Here is a 22,686-nt window from a genome sequence, read left to right as displayed (position 1 = left end):
GAATGTTTAAGGGATGGTTTTCTCGACTAAAATGTTGAGGAACCAACTAGAAAGCAGGGATCCGAGACTGAGTATTGTGCAATGTGACAGGATTAATTAGCAACGTTGTGGCGCGAGATCCTTTAGAGAAGAGTGACCATAATATGGTAGAATTCTTCATTAAGATGGAGAATGACACAGTTAAGTCTGAGACTAGGGTCCTGAACTTAAAGAAAGCTAACTTTGATGGTATGAGATGTGCATTGGCTAGGATAAGCTGGCAAAGGATACTTAAGGTTTTGATGGTGGATAGACAATGGCAGACATTTAACGAACACATGGATGAACTCGAACAATTGTACAACCCTGTCCGGCGCAAGAGTAAGACAGGGAAGGTAGCTCTACCATGGCTAACAAGGAAATTAGGGATAGTGTTATAACCAAAGAGGAGGCATATAAATTGGCCAGAAAAAAGCAGCAAGCTTGAGGACTGGGAGAAATTTAAAATTCAGCAGAGGAGGACAAAGGGCTTAATTCGGAAGGGGAAAATAGAATATGAGAGTAAGCTTGCGAAAAACTTAAAAACTGACTGCAAAGCTTCTATAGGTATGTGAAGAAGACTGGTGAAGACAAATGTAGGTCCCTTACAGTTAGAAACAGGTGAATTCATTATGGGCATCAAAGAGTTGGCAGACCAGTTGAATAAATACTTTGGGTCTGCCTTCACTAAGGGGGACACAAATAACCTTCGGGAAATACGAGGAGACAGTGGGTCTAGCACGAAGGAGGAACTGCTGTAAATCAGTGGCTTTATCTGGAACAAATGTCAAAACAAATTTCTGAATGCAACTGAGAGACTTCACAAACGGAACAACATCAAATGATAATAATCACAATGTATGGAAAACAATGCTGAGTCCAGAGCATGTGATTAATGTTTATGCTTTTGCATATTTGCAGAAATCAGATTCATATTTTGGTCAGTTGATCATTGACCAATCGGCTGCCCTTACCACCCAACTCTTCTATGAACCAAATGTGTTGGACAATCTAGTCTGAAGACGACATTGGCAGGATTCTCCGCTGCCCCGCGCCATGTTCGAGTTTGGCTGGGGGGGGGGATAATCAACATTTGTGCCCAAATCGGGCCAGGCGCCACACCCGTGATTCTCCGGTCCTTGGAGAATTGCTCGCGTGCAAATTACGCGACGTGGCTGGGGGGCCATTGCCAGAGGCTCTCCTAGCGATATTCTGGTCCCCACCGGCCGAATTCCCGATGACATGGTTCTAACCGTGTCTGGCCGAATGGGACTCTTGCGTGGCGGCGTGCGGACTTAGTCTGCGGCCGCCCTGGTGGAGGGCGGGGGGGGGGGGGGGGGGGGGGGGGGGGGGAGAGAGGGGGGGGGGCTTATGGACGGCCGGTGCGGCGATCGGACGGGTCAGATGGAGCGGCGCGAGGCAGATTGGTGGGACCTTGCTTGTTGGTCCAGGCCCGCCAGCTGAGTCCGCCATCGCAGACTCAGAACCGGAAGTGCAGGGACCCGTATCCGCAGCTGAAACTTCGAGGATTACTCCGGGTCCCTGCCAGCCACCTGCAGGTGAGTGAATTGCTCTTTATTTTTTTCAGGAAAGTCTGGAGTGAAACACCAGCGTTTTTACGCCAGCGTGGGAACATAGCCCCATTTTTGGAGAATCCAGCCCATTGTCTTCATTCTGATGAAACACACTAGTTTATCCTCTGCTATATGTTCTCCTTTCTAATACTCAGTTCTCTTTTTGTGTAAGAGGCCAATTGCAGGCGAGTGTACTGGTGTCAACCTTTTTAAAAAATAAATTTAGAGTACCCAATTATTTCCCCCCCCCCAATTCGGGGGCAATTTAGCGTGGCCAATCCACCTAACCCGCACATCTTTGAGTTGTGGGGGTGAAACCCACGCAGACACGGGTAGAATGTGCAAACTCCAAACGGATAGTGACCCAGGGCCGGGATTCGAACCCGGGACCTCAGCGCCGCAGTCCCAGTGCTAACCACTGCACCACCATGCTGTTCCCTACAGGTGTCTACATGGACTCTGCTTGTGTCACTCAGTGATAACCGGTCTTCTGGCCACTTCGTCCCAGGTTAAAGACTGACTTGTGAATTGTTCCATGTCACCATGAATAGAAATTCACCGTATCAATTTCTCTCTCTCTATATATATATAAAATAATTTAAAATTGTATATACATTATTCTTATGTTTTCTATTAATAAGGATGGCCTTGATAATTCAGTAGGTAAATGCACTTTGTGGCTTCGAAAGCACCACATGCCCCAGGATGGTCCCATGATTCATAGTAAAATAGGATTAGAGTTAGCCTATTCACCCCTAAAGCCTGTTCAGCCATGTCATTAGATCATGGGTGACCTGGGTCTTAACCCCATATACCTGGCCTAGTTTGATAACCTTTAATTCTCTCTCCTAATAAAAGAGTATCAGTTTCAATTTTGAAGTTTTAAATTTACATAGCTGTGACAACCTTTTGCCGGTGGTAATTCCAGATTTCTACTATTTTTGTAAAGAAATTTTTTTTTTCAATGTATTTTATTACAAACATGTATCAAAACAGGTTACAGTGAATAAACACCCCGGGGAAACATACTTCCCAACAATCAAAGTCTGTACAGATTTTACATCTTTTCACCCCCCTCCCCCGCGATGAACAGCCCCTCAAACACGGTCACAAACAACCCCCACCTTTCCCCAAACCCCCCACTGAGCCCCTTAACACATACTTTATCTTCTCTAATCACAGTAAGTCGTACAGGTCACCCAACCATGCCGCTATCCCCGGTGGCGATGCCAACTGCCACTCCAGCAGAATTCGCCGCCGTGCAATCAGAGAGGCGAAGGCCACGACATCGGCCTTCATGAGCCCCAAATATCGCCACCAAAGGGTCCGGTTCCACCTCCTCCTCCACTACCCTGGCTAAGACCACAAACACTCCCGCCCAGAATCTTCTCAATTTTCGCAACCCCAAAACATGTGCATGTGATTCGCTGGCCCCCACCCACATCTCTCACACTCATCTGCTACTCCCTGAAAGAACCCACTCATTCTCGACCGAGTCATATGCACCCTGGGCGGGATTCTCCAATAATGGGGCTATGTCCCCACGCCCGCAAAAGAACGTACACGAATCACTCCGGACATTCCTGAAGAAAGTCCAGAGCGATTCACTTACCTGGAGGGGGCTAGCAGGGTTCCGGAGTGCTCCTTGCAGCTCCGGTTGCTGATACGGGGCCCTGCACTTCCGGTCAGGGTTCAGCGCATGCGCACGGTGACGACCTGCGTCGGCCACCCCGTGCAACATGGTGGACCCACACCGCGGACCGGCACCAAGAAGATAGGCCACCCCCAGATGGTGCACGCCTGCTTGATTGGTGGCACCCGATCGACAGCCTGGCCGTCCTGGAGGCCCCCTTGGTGAATGATCCCCCTGCCCCTCACCAGGACGGCTGCGGACGCCATGCCGAGTGCCCGACGGGTGGAACCATGAGAGGACCACAACGGCGGGAACACGGCCCGCTGTCGGTGGAGAATCACTGCACTCTCTACATCGCTACATCCACTCTCCTCCCCGCGCCGAGCGCGATTTCGGCGCGGAGAATCCCGCCCCCTGTGCACCACCTTAAACTGTATCATCCTTGCGCAAGAGGAGGTCCCGTTAACACCGGAGTTAGATCACCCCTCAATCTTTTATAGATAAGGGAATACAAATCTATCCAATTTATCCTCATAATTTAACTCTTTTAGTCTTAGTATCATTGGTGAATCTGCACTGCACCCGATCCAAGGCACTCTGAAACGTGCTGCCCCAGAACTGAATAAGGCACTCGACCTGGCAGGGTTTAATCAAAGCTCTGTGTTGTTGGAATATAAGTTCCAAACTTCATGCCGTCTTTATATTAACTCCAAAATTCTGTTTGCCTTTTCAATTAGTTTTTGTACCTGTTCACTCGCTTTTAGTGATTTCTGGACTCGGGGCCCCTCAATCTCTCTTCTCAATCACTGTTCCTAGCTTTTCATCATTGAGGAAATATTCTGATCTATCTTTCTTAAGTTCAAAGTGGATGACCTTACACGTTCGTACAGTTAATTGCATCTGCCACAATCTTGCCCACTCACTTAATCCATTATGTCCCTGTGCAATTTCTTACTCCATCCACATTATTTACTGAGCCTTCTAACTTATTGTCGATAGGTACCTTAGATAAATGGCCTCTTGCCCTTCGTTGAAATCATTTTGAAATGTAGTGAAAAGCTGTGACCCTAGTGCAGCTTTCTGGGGATCACCACATGCTGGCAGTTTGACCATTAACAGGGGCAGCACAAGTGGTTAGCACTGTGGCTTCACAGCGCCAAGGTCCCAGGTTCTATTCTCTGCTGGGTGACTGTCTGTGTGGAGTCTGCACGTTCTCCCCGTGTCTGCGTGGATTTCCTCCGGGTGCTCCAGTTTCCTCCCGCAGTCCAAAGACGTGCAAGTTAGGTGGATTGGCCAAGATAAATTGCCCTTAGTGACCAAAAAAGGTTAGGAGGGGTTATTGGGTTACGGGGATAGGGTGGAAGTGAGGGCTTGAGTGGGTCGGTGCAGACCTGATGGGCCGAATGGCCTCCTTCTGCACTGTATGCTCTATGTCTAACCCTACTCTCTGTTCCCTACCTTCAAACCAACTCCCTATTAAAGCCAAGAGGTTGCTTCCAATTCCATGTACTCTCATTTTTTGTTAAGTCTCTTATGTGGAGCTGTAACAAAAACACATGTCAAAAATTCGAGAAATGTAGTTGTTCAGTTCTGCAGCCAAACGCAGCAGCCACTTAAAATAGATGTCTTCAGAAAGTCCATTTAAATAATAACGAAAGACCCTCCCTTATCTACCACATTAGTTATTCCTCCAGAAAATTCAACTAGTTTCATGAGACATGACTTTACAAAACACATGTAGCGCTACCTGATCAGCTCATAACTGTCAATGTGCTCAGTTACTTTGTCCCGAGCATCAGACTCTATAAACTGTCCTGTGACTACGTTAGGTCAATAATTTCCCAGCTCTTGTCTCTTACCCATTTTATTTGATTAAAAAAAATATTAATTTAGAGTACCCAATTCATTTTGTCCAATTAAGGGGCAATTTAGCGTGGCCAATCCACCTAGCCTGCACATCTTTGGGTTGTGGGAGTGGAACCTACGCAGAAATGGGGAGACTGTGCAAACTCCACACAGTGACCCAGGGCCGGCATCGAGCCCGGGAACTCGGCAGCGTGAGGCTGCAGTGCTAACCATTGTGCCAACATGTTGCTGTCGCTTAACCATTTTAAATAAATGAGTGAGATTGGCAATGTGATGAATGGTTACTGTACCCTTAACACCATGTAGGTGATGTCCCTTTAAGACCGGGTTTGGAACCCTGGGGACTCCGCCTCCGCCCACCAGGGAGCCGTATATAAGGTGAAGCCCTGTAGGTGGCACTCAGTAAGCACACGTCTCGGTAACTGGCTAGTTCTCTGCTTATTAAAGCCTTCATTTACCATTCTACACTCTCGTGTCGACAGGCAATATTCCAATCCAAGTGAAAACTGCTCGTTTTGGAAGAGTTTTGAAAGATGATGGGGCTGGATTTCCAGCTGTTCCCGTCAGTGGGATCTTCTGGTCCTGGCGAAGGTGACCCACCTTCTTGGGACTCCTGTGACTATAATACCCTGCCTAAAACCTTTGCTGACATTGGGCCCAACATTGATGTTCCACATAATCGAGCAGCTTGGCCAGAATCATTATCAAGGCCTGGTAGAAAAAGAATGGACATGATGGGTGAGGTACCGCAAGTCAGCATGAGTCATTGCCTTTAGGATAGGAAAGGGTGACAGAGAACATCAAAGGAAAAAATTGAACAGAAAAGGAAAATTTGCTATCTAAAAGAGTACTTCCGAAACCTGTTTCTGCCATTACTCCATTTTAATGCTTCACACTTGATGCAGGCCCAGAGTGAAAATTGGAGGGGGGGGGGGTGGTGTGGAAACAGGTGGGAAGTGCAGTTGTTGAGTGGAGTGGATTTCAAGCAGCAGGGATTCGGGCATTAAAAAATAACTCCGAGACCTAACCAATTTGCAGGCTCAGTTGGTGCCAGTGATCGGGGCTCAGAGTTCATTGTATTGGTGCCACACCCACAGGCAAACTAAATCATTTAAAGGCAGCCAATCCCTGGACTAAGTTTCTGATCCACAGCTGCTTTGGAGCCCGTGACCCCAATGGGGATCGCAACCCAGAGTTTGGGAACATCTGACCCAAAAATAAGTGTGATAAATTGAATATTTATTGTGTCTCCACACGTGTATAAAGCTATTAAGTCTAAATAGTCCAGATCGTTTCAACTAATAAACTGAACACAACAATTGTGCTCCGTGGGGTTTCACACGTGTATTCTCAGTAAGGGGAACGGTATGTATATGTCCACATATACATCAATCAACTACAGACTCCTAGAGTTCAATCAAGATCGATCGTTATGGTTAAAAAACAATTCACTGTTAAATGTGGGGGCTACTGTTGGAAGGCAGTGGTGAATAATAGCATAGCAACAGTAGTATAGTAATCACTGGTGGTAACCATGCTGTTCTCTGTGGCTGTTCCTGCCAGAATTTCACTGGGAAACAAATGGAAACGAGATGGAATAAATTGCTGTTTGGCAAAAATCATAAAATTAATGCTTGCTAGATATAGTGCAGCTTGAAAACAAAAATACTCCAAAATTACACCATGGCATACAAGCATACAGATGTTGGACGCTTTTGGTTGGAATACTCTCCTTGGTGATTTGAACCACGCTTTCAATATGTTTAAAATAAATAGCACAACACCTCCCCAAGATAGCTGAGAAAGGAAATTCAGATTCATGTGCTAAGTATTTCATAGGCTTGCATTCTGCAGCCAGGGTCTTTAGCAATGAGGCCTTACGCAGACATAAACAGGGATACGCAACACAAAGCAGTGGAATATGTCCTTTGTCTTCTACATTTTATTGAGCAGGTGCCAAAATAATCACTAACCCCACAAACACCTCAACTTCCTCCTCTCCTCTCACTGAGGGAGATGGTGCATGCTGTCATGCTGTTCTGCAGACATCGGATTTTGTCTGCTTATCGTTCCTGTTTTACTAAGTTAAAGGCGCTACATCAATGCAAGACGTCGCACATCATCCAATTGGCCTTTCATTATGTGTGCCTACAAATCTGTGGTGGAGGTGGTGGGGGTGAGGAACGGATAATCACAATGCAGCTTAATCTCTCCATACCTGATATTTATTCATGTAATTCCCAGCTGCCCAGGAGCCGGTACCTGAGCTAAATTTCCATCCTAATCCCAGGAGTGCTGACGCTAATTGTAACACATCAAGTATCACCTGACTGAGACCAGCTGATGCGGGGCTATCTGCAGATCAAAGTTGGGTCCTTACTGATCTAGATAGCACGGTTCGACAGATCATGCATTTACCAATTGAACCAAAGAGACCAGCTAAAGAGTGGGGATAATTACATGTAAAATAGCATTGCACTGAATTTTTTAATATTAGTTCAGTGGGAATTTTGTACTTATCTAAAGCACATTTGAAAGCTGCCAATTATGTCACGTGTGGTGCCTTACTGAAAAGGCCCTTAGTATGAAAGAAGTATATTAAATTCACAGATCTGTTTTGGGTTGCTGTGATTCCACTGATGAGTGAGTCATTGTGTTAGTGTTAACATTTAGTTTCACAGTTCCCCAGAAAGCTAAAACAATCTGAATATTTTGGGCAAATACCGTATGTGAAATAACTCATTTAATAAAGAGGCAATTCTACAAATAACAGAAGAAAAATCATGAGGACCAACTGCCCGAATTCCTGACAGGTGCTCCCAATGTCGTGATTCTGTAAAAATATATATCAAGGTGCAGAGGCAAGCTGGCATAGACATCTTCACTTCACGGGCTGGAGTTCAGAGACAGGCATCAAGTCTTACATTGCTACTAACTACTTTCCAGAATGTTTCATTGGCTTCCATTCTGGTGCATCCATTTGTTAAAACAGCACAGAGAAGAGCACATTGTGTGAAAGTAAGTCAGTTGGCCTTCTTGTATCGTGTGGTGATCCACACTACACAGTCCTTTAGTGATGACGGGAGGGGAAGTTCCCTGGGCAATCTGCAAAAGGGCTGCCTTTATCTTGAATTGGTGTGGGCCTCAGGGAGTGTGGAGTGGTGGACCTGTTGCCTTCCTGTCACTTATGGCATTTTACTAGCAGTGAGGAAGATGGTGTTTGGCCTTTCCGCCCAGAGGCCAAATAAGGTCCTTAATTGGATAATTTAGAGGTAACCTAAAGACCTCTTCCTGCCACTACTGGTATTTTACCAGGGGGAGAGGGGTCTCCACCACCCTGACAGCCTCCTTGCAAGCTGCAGGGGAGGAATACCCTCCTAACTGGGCAACTGTAGCCGATGGAGGCCCCCCCCCCCACCAATGTAAAGGGCTGCCTCTTCAACAACAAACCCCCTGCCCTCACCGACCTGCAAACCTCCTACGGCCTGATGGGCCCGCGCGCCATTCCGGGCCCTACTCCATTGCTGCTGCTCCTATCTGGATGCAGTACCAGCAGTGGTCACTGGGACCGAAAAGCATCAGCCCTCTGATTGGCTGACAGCTGTGGGTAGCAGAATCTCCAACCTGAAAGGGACGGAGGCCCTGACACCAGGCAGTTAATTGCCTACTGCAGGAGCAATCACTTCGGGGCTCCTACAACCAGCCGAAGCGGGATTACCCTGAGGCTTTCCGGCCTGTGGATGGGGGCCACTCCTTCCCTCTAAAATCCCAGCCTGAGAAAGTGCCTGTGGGGGTACGGGATCTCCATTCCAGGTCTCCGTGAACGGCTCCAGACTATTAAGGTAAGGGTGATCCTCACTTGCGCTGTCGTGCTTACCCGTTTGTTTCCCGATGCTGATGTGCAAGTTTTTCATCGCAGTTAGAAGCTATAGTAAATCTATGTGCACTGTGAAAGCTCCATGCACCTCAGAGGAAGAAGCATAGCAGGTATGTGGATGGCTTTGGGAGGATGAAATATGATTTTTAATTGGGGAGCCAGGCTATTGAACAAGCCAACTAGTTAATGAAGAAATAACCTACAGTGTATTAACACCAGTCACTTTCACCAGCCCTTTCAAAAAAACATTTTAATTGTGCTTGAATTTCATAGTTTGATTTGATACTGTTTCACTCGAACCGTCTGGAAGCTGAGCCTCTGAGTATAAGCACAGTAATTGCAAAGACATCAGAGGTTTCCTGGAACATTCTGTTTCTTTTCCAATGTAAGCATCGCCTAAGTGGCACGATTATACAATGAGAAAGAGTTAGAGACTGGTCAGAACATGGTTCATTTGGAATTTTACAACGGAACGATAATATTGAAGGAATTTTCTCCGCCCCTGTACATTACCTTAATTTCAAAGTAGCAGCATTCAAACAAAATGGGCAATATTTTTTAGTACCATTTTTAAAAAGAGGCAAAATTCAGAAAGCTAGGAAAGGAAGCCAATGGCTGAAAATAAATAGTTTCTAAAGCATTGTTTGGGTTTCCATGATGTTTCAGGCACTTTGTAATACCGACTTGGCCACACAGACTAGGAAACCCAATGGTACGAACCTTTATCTGAACTCTCTAAGTTAGATGATGTCATTTAGGACAGTACTCCGAGTGCTGCAGTGGTCTTAGTGCCCCTGGGCTGGGGAGAGAGAAAGTGGAGTTTCCAATTCTGGTCAGAGGCATATTTGTTTGTTTTCGTTGGCAGTACTCAGACCCCTGGGTCAGAGGTTGTGTGTTCGAACCTCACACAAAGGATTTAGTGAATAATTCAGGCTGGCATTCCAGTGTAATGTTGCACTGGATGAGTGTTACAATATCCTATTGCACCAATTGAAGATCAATAAGGAGTTGTCCTGGTGCCTTGACCAACATTCTTTCCTGATAACAACACCACCAATGAACATACTGGGGGCGATTTTGAACCCGCGTACGCCGTCAGAGAGAACAGCGACACAAGCGGAGGGAATCATGTTTCCTGATTTTCCACACCCCTCTCCGGTGATGTCACGAGGTTCACATTCACAAAGGGCGAGAACCTAATTTAATGGATTTAAATAAACTATATGATTTGCCAGCTCCCCATCACATGATCCCCCCCCCTCACTGAATATTCCTACATCGCCGATGTACATAGATATATAGAAGATAGGAGCAGGAGGAGGCCTCTTGGTCCTTCGAACCTGCTCCGTCATTTATCACAATCAAGGATCATACAACTCAAAAGCCTAATCCTGCTTTCTCCCCATGTGATGCAGATGTAAGTATAGCATTTATAGTTTAGCATTTATAGGGGGGGGGGGGAGATTCATGCCTGGCACTGGTTGGCATAGTGCCAACCTGGCAGTGCTGACATTTCAGTGCCAACCTGTGCCGGGAGTGGATCCTCGTGGGAGCTCCATCGGGGGGGGGGGGGGGGGGGGGGGGTCCCATCTGTCTGTGGTGGGGGAAGGGCAGACATTGAGGGGGGAACTTGCAGGCATGAGGAGGGGGAGTGGGCAGCAAGTGGGGGAATGGTGATTCCGTGGTAGTGGTGATGGTTGCGGGGAGGGTCCAATGATTGTCCAGGGTGGGGAGGGGAGAGACCTGGACTGGGGGAGGGCTCCAATACCTTTATGTTGGGGCAGGGCGGGGGGGGGTGGGGGGGAGGGGGCAGCAAAGAGTTACACTTTAGTGCTGATCAGAGTGCCCATTCAGGATGATCTCCGTGGAGCTGAGTGCCAGCTCTATCGGGCCACCTCTGGACAGATGACAATGTGAATCACACCCACTCATTTTGTTTCCTCACAGAAGCTCAAGATCAGGAGAGAAAACTGGTTAGCGGAACTGGAGAGCTATATGCTGGTTTTCTAACTGAGCCTGATACTCTGAAAAAGTATGGGAGGATTCTGCCCATTTATTAATGTCATAACTTCCTATGAGGTGTTAGTGCAGCTTTTGCCCACATAACAATCAAACTTATTGTTTGAAATAAAAATCAAATATAACTCATTGCACAAAGTGCTTTGGAAAGGAAGACCTGCCAGACGACCCAATCCTGGGAAAGATCCCCAACTCTGCAACCCTGACCAAGCCACTGACCTCTACCTCCCCTAAAGGACCTCCCTCGGCACCCGAGAGGCAAGCGTAGACAGGGTATTCACTCCCTTGCACACCCCGCAAGACTGACATTGCCAAGAGGTGGGTCCTGAAGTGGAGGCCTGCAGGAAGAGGGGAGACCTGAAGGGGTGTAGGATTGAAGGGAGGGCATTTGATAAGCCCATAACAGGGTGTCACTCAATTGGGGGGATTGCAGCAACTGGAGGAGGGGGTTCCTGACAGCGATTTGGGCCAGGCCTTGTCAGCGTTTGGGGGGGGGGGGGGGGGCTTGCTAGCAATTAGGCGGGGTGGGACCTTGCCAGCGTTTGTGGCAGGGGCGGGGGTGTCTGCAACATTATCTTGAGATCGGGGCCCTCTAAGAATAGCACCAGGATCTCTGAGATCCGGACCTGTCAATGAGTTTATGCCCTGCCCCTTTCAGGTCCAACGTAACGCACAATCCTCCTAAAACAAGTTTCAAAGTGCCATTGAATGGCACATGACCATTGCTCCCACCGACAGCGGGAAACAGTCCCGATTCCCCAATGGAAGGAGCACTTAGACTCAAAACGAGTGAATTGTGCCCATGATGATAATCAAGGTCATTCATGTGTTGCTTTCACAGAAAATTAATTGAGTTTAATTTTAAAAATCAATTAATTCATCACTATAAGTGAATAACTGGGGTAAAACATCGTCCAACCCACATGGCATTACACTCCTATTGTTATACAACATTGTATCCTGTGACTCACCAATAGCAACTTCATAAGTTCCAACCTAAATTTAAGGAGAAATTATTTCTAAGCTAATTATTCACGTACTGACACCTAATCAAGAAACAATGGTCGCGATTCTCCGCTCCTCACGCCGGGTGGGAGAATCGCGGTAGGGCCGGGCGAATCACGCCACGCCGCCCTGGCACCCCCCGCGATTCTCCCACCCCCCCGCAAAATGGCGTGTTGCGTTTTGCGACACGCCGCTCGGAGAATCGCCGCTCGCCGTTTTTCATGGCGACCGGCGATTCTCCGGCCCGGATGGGCCGAGCGGCCTGACGAACCCGACCGGTTCACGCCGGCGCCAACCACACCTGGTCGCTGCCGGCGTGAACAGCGCGCGACAGGTATGTGTGGGGCCTGTGGGGGGGGCGGAGGGAGAATCGAGCACCACGCCCGTGCTCATGAAGTGACTGGCCCGCGATCGGTGCCCACCGATCGTCGGGCCGGCGTCTCTAAGTGACGCACTCTTTTCCCTCCGCCGCCCCGCAAGATCAAGCCGCCATGTCTTGTGGGGCAGCGGAGGGGAAGACGGCAGCCTGCGCATGCGCGGGTTACGTCACTTAGGCGCCGCCGGCCGCGTCATTCTCGGCGCGCCGCTTTGACGCAAGCGTCAAGGCCCAGTGCCCGAGATTCGTGCTCCGCCGCTCCTCGCCCCCCGGGAGGGGGGGGGGGGGGGGAATAGGGGGTGAGGAGCGGCATCAGACGCTGGAGTGAAACACTCCGGGTTTCACTCCGGTGTCGGCTGTTTCTCTCCGTTTCGGAGAATCGCGGCCAATGTTTCCAAGGTGGAACATGGGAAAGTTCTGTCACATTGTTGAGCTATGAGCACCGCCCTTCTACTTTGCTAAACTATTGGGCAGTGTCCATGACATGGGAGACTGTGGAAGGTCGATGAAAGGAATGAACTTAACACCTCAACCTTTCTGGGTCCAAGCTTTGTTATGTTTCTCCTGCTTTCCTGCAATATCCAACATGACAGCATCTCAGAGGGCTTCCCTGTCAGGTAACTTCAAGAAATAGGCCTGCTCAACAATCTCCTAATACAACATTGTACTATCAGCCAGGTGCGCCCAGACACTGAAGGCGCATCGTTCCTTGGTGCCATGCCATGCCACCAGAGGGGTCTCAAAGGTGAAAGGAATATCAAAGGTGCTTTGCCTGAGATTTTCTTATGGGGGAGGAAAACTGCAGGCAAAATATCTAAGATGTTTGACTAAGCCACTCACTGTGTGAGAGATCTCACCCCCCCCCCCCCCCCCCCCCAGTGGTACAGGCCCTTGCAAAGTTCTGCCCTGAGTCTGATCTAGCCACTTGATTGCAGGGGTGTCACAACATAGTTATTCTTCAATTAATGCCAATATGCATAGACTTTCCATTGGAGGTTGGAATGGTATTTTCAGTCCAGGGGAGCTGAAGGCAATTGTATCCGATGGAAGTATAACCCACACAATTGATGTATGCACAGGCTGCTGAACATTTATTTATGGTGAACACTGCTGCCTGATTAAATTCTGTTCTATTTATTCTGTAAACATAACCTATGGCCTTTATGGGATCTGAATGTACTCGCCTGTTCATTTAATAACACAAGTTCAATCTTCCAGGGCAAACTACACATTTCACTTGTAACTGCTTAAAAGAGTTAATAATTGACAGGCTTACCTTGGAACTGGCTGACCTGTTGAACAGGATATGGATTCCTCTGCTGGTCCTTGCACTGTGGATGTGGCCTGGGGAGATGCCTCTGCATCTGGTCGTGTTGTTGTTGCTGTAACTGCTGTTGCTGATGGAAGGAAAACAAGACCCTTAGTTCTGCCATCAGAGGTGGGGAAACCAATACTACAATTGTGTTACTGTAGTCACTTCAATCGTAGTGCTATAACCAGATCAATGGTTAAGATCCCCAGTGAAGCAGTGATACATCTTCAGCATCTTTTTCTAAGCACTTTCTCCAACTTAATTCTTTCCTAGACAGTCATAAAAAAAATCAATTCATTTTTCTACCCGCCCCGTTATTACGTCCCCCTTTCCAAACCAAATGTTATATATGTGGCCTACAAAACCATGAAAAATGAAATGAAAATGAAAAAATGAAAATCGCTTATTGTCGGAAAATCGCTTATACAAGGAGGCTTCAATGAAGTTACTGTGAAAAGCCCCTAGTCGCCACATTCCGGCGTCTGTTCGGAGAGGCTGGTACAGAAATTGAACCCTGCTGCTGGCCTGTCTTGGTCTGCTTTAAAAGCCAGCGATTTAGCCCAGTGTGCTAAACCAGCCCATGGGAAAGTGAGGAGAACATAGGTGTCAGAACCTAGCTGGAGCTAGACAAACTTCACAGAGTCACACTTGAGCTGAAATCTATTGCGATTTGGCATTGCTGTTGTACAACTCCCTTCACTTGTACCAGCTGCGTGAGACCTCTTTAGCAGTGGTGGCTTCAGGGCTGTGTCATTCTGCCATCTGCAGTGTGACTGAGCTTGCGCCAATCCACACTCTCAGGCAAGTACTTGTTATTAACATTTTCAGTGAAGTTGATTTGAGAAAAACTATGCGAACTGTAAGATAATTGGAACAGTTTTCAAAAGCACTGAAATTCAAAAAGAGCTTGCGCCGTACCTTTAGTGGAGTAGATGGAGAAATGGCGCAAGACACCATGCATCATTGTCTGATGATTCTGGCCACAATTATGGCCGGAGATCAAAAATACCGCTTTGGAATTTCCAGGCCAAATTATTCTAACGCAGGCCTTTTTCTCTCTATTCACTCATCACCCTCAAGACCTCTTGACTTGTCCTCTGAAGGTGGTGTCTTGTGCTAAGGTAAGGTTCACCGGAGATTCAAGTCTGATGCCGTATAGCCAGAGTTGACGGGCTGTTCAGTCAATTGACTACTCCCTTGAACCAAGATGGAATGGAGGGGGAAGGGCAAAAGAAATGTCGCTGGTAGCCTGTGTGCCAGTCCACCATCTCCAATCCCAACACTGTTTACACCCCTGAGGATGGGGGAGGGGGTGTGGAGAACAGCAAGGGGTGCAGGGGATGGTGGCAGAGTGGCAATACCATTGGACTAATCGCCCAGAGGCCCAAGCTGCTGCTCTGGGGACACGGGTTCAAATCCCACCATGGCAGCGGGAGGAATTTAAAATCAATTAATTTAAAAATCTGGAATTGAAAAGGTAGCCTCAGTATTCGTAACCATGACAACCATCATCCACTGTTGTGAAAACCCACCTAGTTCACGCATGTCCTTTAGGGAAGGAAATCTGCCGTCCTTACCGGGTCCGGCCGACATGTGACTCCAGAACAGCGGCAGTGCAGTTGACTCTTAACTACCCTCTGAAATGGATGAGCAGGCCTCTCAATTCCAGGAAAATTAGGGAAGGTCAACAAATGCTGACTTTGCAACAGGGATATGACCACGACCCAGGAAATCAATTTTGAAAGACGAAGTCACCCTCCTTGTAAATTTGGTTTAATGAAGTAATTAGTGAGTTAATTAATGCTCGCTTTCTGACATTATGGTGGTAGATGGCCACCTGGCGGCATCTGATGCTGGCCAGCTGCAACATGGCAGGAACACGGGTGGTGGTGGTGAAACAATTTTATTTAAACAAAAAGTTGAAAACTTGGACAAATGCAACTGAGCAGTCACATTTTACTAACAAACCTTTCTTTACCCTATCCCGGGGTCGGCCCCCTCTCCATTTTCGCTGGCCAATTTGGCCAATTCAAAGAGTGTCAATTCAGTCCAGGCCGTGGTCGACATTCCTGGTGACCCGCCATCTTGGTCACTAACTGGGCAGCAGGCGTGTCACTGGGACTTTCAGACTCCGGCACTCTAGAAATCACACTTTATTGACAGAGACAGGTTCATGGCCCATAATCAGACGTGCCTCCCGATTCCGGCCTCCAGCAGTAAAATCAAACCCCCGTGTCATCTTCCAAGAGACATGCATGTGTACTCCCAGTGAGATTAACTGCTTAGTGAAGGGGAGCTGTCACCTCAACCCCAGGAGACGCCAGCAAACCATAGCATTGATACCATGACGACAGCTGAGATCAGCTAACTCGGGTTGAACTTGGGAGCTTTCTGCTTTGCCCACACTCGGAGGAGTGTAATTCTCTTCCATAGCTGATTTTAATATAAAAACACTAAAATCTCTTTGACCTCTGTTAAATCTTCAGGGCCTGATAATCTTCATCCCAGAGTACTTAAGGAAATGGCCCTGGAAATAGTAGATCTATTGGTGGTCATTTTCCAAAATTCTTTAGGCTCTGGAATGCTTCCTCCTGATTGAAGGGTAGCTCATGTAAGTCCACTATTTAAAGAGGGAGGTAGAAAGAAAACCGGAAACTATAGAGCAGTGGGCGGTAGAAGGGAAGTTGCTAGAGCTCATTATCAAGGATTTCATAGCACAGCATTTGGAAAGTAGTGGTTTAATCAGACAAAGTCAGCGTAGATTTACAAAAGGGAAATCATGCTTGACAAATCTACTGGAATTCTCTGAGAACGTAACTGAGTTGACCAAGGAGAACTGCTGGATGTGGTTTATTTAGACTTTCAGAAGGCTTTCGACAAGATCTCGCATAACAGATTATTATGTAAAGTTAAAGCGCACGGGATTCCAGTTAGTGTCTTCAGATGGATAGAAAGCTGGTCAGCAGACAGGAAACAAAGAGTTGGAATAAATGGGTCTTTTTCCGATTGATAGGCAGTCACTAGTAGGGTACCGCAGGGATCTGTGGTGTACATGATAAACGTTGGAGGGTGAGCGGTGAGGAGGATGCAGAGATGCTTCAGCCGGATTTGAACAGGCTGAGTGAGTGGGCACATGCATGGCAGATGCAGTATAATGTGGATAAATGTGAGGTTATCCACTTCTGATGCAAAAATAGGAAGGCAGATTATTATTTGAATGGGTGTAAATTGAGAAAGGTGGATATTCAGCGAGACCTTGGTGTCCTCGTGCATTAGTCACTGAAAGTAAGTGCCCTGGTATAGCAGGCAGTAAGGAAGGCTAATGATATGTTGGCCTTCAGAGTGAGAGGATTTGAGTATAGGAATAGAGATGTTTTACTGCAATTGTATAGGGCATTGGTAAGGCTACACCGGAGTATTGTGTGCAATTTTGGTGTCCTTATCTGAGGAAGGATGTTCTTGCTATGGAAAGAGTGCAGCAACAGTTTACCAGGCTGATTCTTGGGGTGGTGGGTTTGCCACATGAGGAGAGACTAAGTTGGTTAGGATTATATTCATTGGAGTTTAGAAGAGTGGGAGGGAATCTCATAGAAGCTTATCAAATTCTAACAGGATTAGGCAGGGTAGTTTCAGAAAGGATGTTCCCGATGGTGTGGGAGTCTAGAACCAGGGGTCGCAGTTTGAGGATGAGGGTTAAACCTTTAAGAGCAGCATGCAGAGAGGAGCGGTTTTGAGAAGATGTGGTTAGGGGTTTCTGGGCATTACGGCAGGGAGGAGGGGTAGTTGATTGATGGTAACTAGGGGCAAAGCATGGTCCCACCCATTTGGGGGTGGCGGGGGCCATTTGGGGTGGATGGTGGGCCTAAGATGTTGGCGGGTGAGGGCACAGGTTTGCCCCAGGGGGAGGTCATGGTTGATAGGAGGGAGAGGGTAGCATGAGAGACCCCTGGTCCGAATGGTAACGTGGAATGTGCGGAGATTAGGTGAACCGGTGAAGCGTCCAGGGGGCAGAGAGAATTCCTCTTTTTCACCAGTACATAATGTATATTCGAGGATTCATTTCTTTATAATGGGGAGGTTGTTGTTGTCGGGGATGAGGAAAGCGGAATACACGGCGATCGTTATTTCAGATCACGCTCTGCACCTGGTGGATGCGGTCTTGGAGAAGGGGCCGGCACAGAGGCCAGCATGGAGGTTGGATGTGAGGCTTCTTGTGGATCTGGGTTTTTGTGCGAGGATGGCAAAGGTGATTGACGATTATGTGGGGTTTAATGAAAATGGAGGTCTTGCTGTTGGTAGTATGGGAGGCATTGAAGGTGGTGGTAAGGAGCGAGATAATCTTGTAGAAGGCGCAGGTGCTTAGGGAGGCAAGAGAGGAGCAGCAGCAGCTGGTAGACAGAATTTTGGAAGTTGATGACAAGTACGCGAAAGATCCCACTCCGGAATTTTTGGCCAGTAGAAAGGAACTGCAGACGCAGTTTGACCTTTTGTCCACAGGGGAAGCGGTACGCCAGTTGAGGTGCACAAAGGGTGTGCCATACGAGTGCAGGGAGAAGGCCAGTCGCTTGCTGACGGGACAGCTCCGCTGGCAGGCAGCCTCTCGGGAGATTGTTCAGGTCCGGGATGGGGTGAGGGGGCTGGTGACGGATGGCGTGAGGGGGCTAGTGACGGCGCTGGAGCAGGTGAATAGGGTATTTGAGCAGTTCTATGAGAGGTGTATAGGTGAAACACCCCGGGGGCGTATCGGATGTGAGGGAGTTTTTAGAAGGGCTGGAATGAGCCAAGGTGGAAGAGGAGGATAGGGCAGGGTTGAAGGAGCCACTCGGGATTGAGGAGGTTCAGATGGCGATCGGGAAACTGCAAATGGGTGAAGCATCGGAGCCAGGTGGGTTGCCGGTGGAATTTTATAAGTTTTCTGACAGGCGGGCACTGCTGTTGGTGGAGATCTTTGAGGAAACAGTAGCTAGGCCAGCACTTCCAGAGATGATGGGACAAGCATCTATTTCGCTGTTGTTAAAATAAGATAAGGACCCAGAGGAGAGTGGGTCTTATCGGCCAATATCCCTGTTAAACGTGGATGCCAAGATTCTTGCCAAAGTGTTGGCACTTAGGCTCGAGGAATGCCTCCTGCATGTGGTTGGGGAGGATCCGACGAGGTCTGTAAAGGGTAGACAGTTGTCTTTGAATGTGCGGCACTTGCTAAATGTGGAGCTCTCCCTATCAAAAAGGGAGAGCGGAAGGTGGGGGCCTGGATGCGGAGAAGGCATTTGATTGGATAGAGTGGAGTTATTTGTTTGCGGTATTGGAAGGGCTCGGGAGTGGACCTAAGCTTGAGGTGTTGCTCAAATTGTTATATCAGGAGCCAAGCGCAGGCGGGTCCTGTTGGGATGGAGGGCAGCTTTTCCATCCTGTGCCTCAATGTGGCTGTGGGACCTGATGGAGTTTCTGTATCTTGAGAAGGTTCAGTTCCCCCACTTATGGCTGAGGGGTTCCATGAGAAATCTGAGGCTGGATTCTCTGATCCCCAACGCTGAAATCGCGTTTGACTCTTTTGCAGTGCTCTGCCCCCTGAAAAGCAGTGTACTCGGAGTACACTGCACGCCGTATCCACGTCCTCAGGCCATTGCCTGAGGCCCGGCCCGTGATTCTCCGTCCCCAACTGGCCAAGTTCCCGACAGCGTGGGACACGTGTGGTCTCACCTGTTATGAACTCAGCATGGCGGCTGCGGACTCGGTCCAGCGCCACCACAGTCGGGGGACGGTCGATCCGCGGGCAGGGGGAGCTTAGTTCAGGGCTGGGGGCACTCTGGTGGGGCGGTCCAGGGTGCGTGAGCCGGCCGAAGGGGCGGACTATTTTTGCGGTCCGGGTCCGTGAGCTGCGTCCACCATGAGGCCGCTGCAGGCCGCCGCCGTGCGCACGGCCCCGGCAATGCTCCAGGTTTCCCTTTACTCTATTGGTGAAAATAGAATCTGTCGGAAATGGGGGTGGTACTTCCGATCCCCGTCTGCCATTGTTCGAGATCCGCCAAGTCTTCATGCCTGCCCTCTCTATCATAAAGACTGCCTGCTTCACTTGTTTCTATTTCAAATTCAGCCCATCTCCAGACAATTCCAATGGTTCAAACAGCCTTCTACTTTCCACTTTCTACAAACTCAGCTTTCCAAAGCTTTTCCCCATACCAAATCTCACTCGCCTTTTGCGCCTGTCCTTGCTGTTTCCTAATACCTCAAATTTAAAATTTTCAACCATATGTTGACAGCCCTTCACTTCCTCTGTTACCTATGAATGTTCTCTCAATTAACTTTAGTGTTGTCTGGTTGACCCCCTGCATGCTCTGACCTCTTGTGATTGCCCCCTCTCTTTGCTCCACTGTTAATAGCCTTACCTCCAGCTGGCTAGGCCTCATATTACGGCACACCCTCTTCATCTTTAAAATTCACTTGAACACCCAGTTCTTCAACCAAGATTTGGGTCACCCCTTTTAACATCTCCTTCTTTAGATCAGTGCCCATCGGCTGTGAAGCTGTTTGGATGTCAGGGGTGCTATAATAAATGTGGAATCAAACTGCGCAGTTATAAGGTTGTCAGTGCGAACCAGCGTAAAGTAAAGATTCTGGAGTCAGCCACATGAAATGGCTGGAACACTGCCAACAACCTGGGAACAGGGCCTTAATCATACAGCTTTCTGACATGAGTGGCAATATGGCACTGCCCAGAAGGGCCATAAGGAATTGCAGCTGCTCCACGGGAAGGCAACGTGAACAGGTTTCTTTCCAACAACTCCAGCTCCAAGACAGCAGGTGAGGCTCTTCCCAACAGCGTCCCTCAAGTTTACGACTGACAGGCGACAAGTGAAACCTATGTTTCCAATTTCTAAACTCCTCCCAGGGAAGGATTTCGTTTATTTTTGAGTTATAAGAGTTTTATTTCTGCACGGTGGCGCAGTGGTTAGCACTGATGCTGCGCAGCACCAGGGACTCGGGTTCAATTCTGACCTCGGGTGACTGACTGTGTAGAGTTTGCTCGTTCTCCCCGTGTCTGCTTGGGTTTTCTCTGGATGCTCCGGTTTCCTCCCACCGTCCAAAGATGTGGTGGTTAGGTGGATTGCCCATGATAAACTGCCCCTTAGGGTGGGGTTGCAGGAATAGTGGGGGGACTGGGTAGTCTCTCGGGGGTTGGTGTAGACTCAAAGGGCTGAATGGCTGCCTCCTGCATTATAGGGATTCTATGATACACGTTGTTCAGTTCAACCACCAAGATTTTCTCACCACCAGAATCTCAAGCATCATATATGATATATATATCATGACAAGAGTCAGATTTCTGACTATCAGCAGGTGCAAGTTCCTGGACTTCTTGGTGTGTAGGATTCGGGCAGGCAGTTCATTGGCATTCACCATGTGCTGAGCTTATATAGTGAATGCTGACATGTTACCTGAACATGGGGGAAACCACAGCCAAGCCTCTCGCACAGCTGGCTACATGTGGTCACTGGACAGTAGTCTTGTGCAGCAACTCTCTTCACTAGCTCAAGGACAATCCAGACGTTTGCAATATCCCTAAATCCAACCACCACAAACCTAGGATTGATACTGGAAGCTTCCTGGCCTGTATCGCTCAGTATCACAACATCAAGGGTAGTTATCCAGAGTGATCAGGATTTATTTTATATTTGGAGGGGCAAAACTCTGCTTCACTGGAGCGGGGGTGTTGTCAAGCAGGCAGTGAATGGATTATTGGGGATAACATGCAAAACATTGAGTCCCCATCGCAGCCACTGCTTCTCGGAATATTTTCTCCTGGATGTCTTATTAATATATCAAGTGAGGTTTTAGAAAGTGGTTTTAAAAAATGGTCTATGTGACAGAGAAAAAAAATAGCTGAGCAACAATGGATAGCCAAGTGTTTGTATTGACTTATACTAGAAAACTCAAAATGAGATTGGTTGATTTCAAGGCTGAGAGCACAGGTAGAGCCCTTTATCCTGCTTATATTCAGTTTTCCTGGTAAAATACACAGTATGTGCAGAAGCACTGTGCCTTCAATCATAGCTGGAATATTAGAATGGAGGGAAAAATCAGCCTGCTCTTGCACAGCATTTAGCTGGCATGAGGTGGTTCAGGTACAAGTCTGGCATATGAATCATCTGTTCTAAAAAGGAAGAGCTTGGTGTGGTTCCAGCCTGATTTATGCTGACGGAGGAGGTGCCGACCACTGCAACAGAAGGAGGCTGTAATCAGCCTCTGCTTTGAATGGGGTTGTGGAGTGGGGCGGGTGGGGGGCAGAATCTATCAGTCTACATGCTGGAATGTTATCCAGTGACACCTGCTGGAAGGGGCAAGTGTGGGAGGGGGTGGTGCTTGGAGGTGTTGGTTTTGGTCCTTCCTGCCCATCCAATGGATGCTTTCTGTGGATAAAGTGTAAGGAGAATGAAGAATGATTTTTTTTCTCCCCTGGATTGGAACAGACACAGGGTCGCAAAGCGTCTAAAGTCAGCGAAAGCCCTGGCTCAGGAGTTGGAGGACACTCGTGGCGCAGCACCAATGGGAAAGATGGCGGAGGGGGAAGGGTTATTGTCGGTGTGGTGAATGTATAACCTATAAATCCACACTGTATATTACTGTGCCCCTGTGGACTCCATCTGTGAGCCGTTGCGCGGCTCTGCCCAGAGGGGGAGATGAGGAGCATGTACAGGGCTCCGCCCATGGCTCCACCCCAGCAGGAAGTATAAAGTGCTGCGGTCTTGCGAGCCTGCCTTCAGTTCAGTTAGTCGCAGGCAGGCTCAGTTGTAAGTCGATTAAAGCCACAGTTTACTTCACTCGTGTCTATGAATGAATTGATGGTCGCATCAGTCGGCTGCCACACTGCCCTTGGAGCAGTCGATAAGCTTTATTAAAGAGGAATTTCGGCAGCAACAAAAGGAGATGCAGGGAGACTGGTCGCGTGCGATTGAGGGGGTAGTAGCACCTCTTCACGGGACCCTGGATCGGGTGGGGAAGCGCCTG

At 48.2% G+C, this 22,686-nt stretch overlaps 1 protein-coding gene across 4 annotated transcripts in view; it reads right to left on the bottom strand.

Annotated features, from left to right (window-relative positions):
• Positions 1 to 22,686, bottom strand: part of maml3 (mastermind-like transcriptional coactivator 3) — a 631,458-nt gene that overhangs the window by 9,856 nt on the left and 598,916 nt on the right. For all 4 annotated transcript variants that reach the window (XM_038792474.1, XM_038792472.1, XM_038792473.1 and 1 more), the window contains one exon: positions 13,645 to 13,765. In XM_038792474.1, the coding sequence (XP_038648402.1) occupies positions 13,645 to 13,765 (121 nt within the window). The remainder of the gene's footprint in view (positions 1 to 13,644; positions 13,766 to 22,686) is intronic.

This window comes from Scyliorhinus canicula, chromosome 3 (genome assembly GCF_902713615.1).
Source record: "Scyliorhinus canicula chromosome 3, sScyCan1.1, whole genome shotgun sequence".
NCBI lineage: Eukaryota > Metazoa > Chordata > Chondrichthyes > Carcharhiniformes > Scyliorhinidae > Scyliorhinus > Scyliorhinus canicula.
The sequence above is the reverse complement of the archived record's forward strand: the minus strand, read 5'-3'. Positions and strand labels throughout refer to the sequence as shown.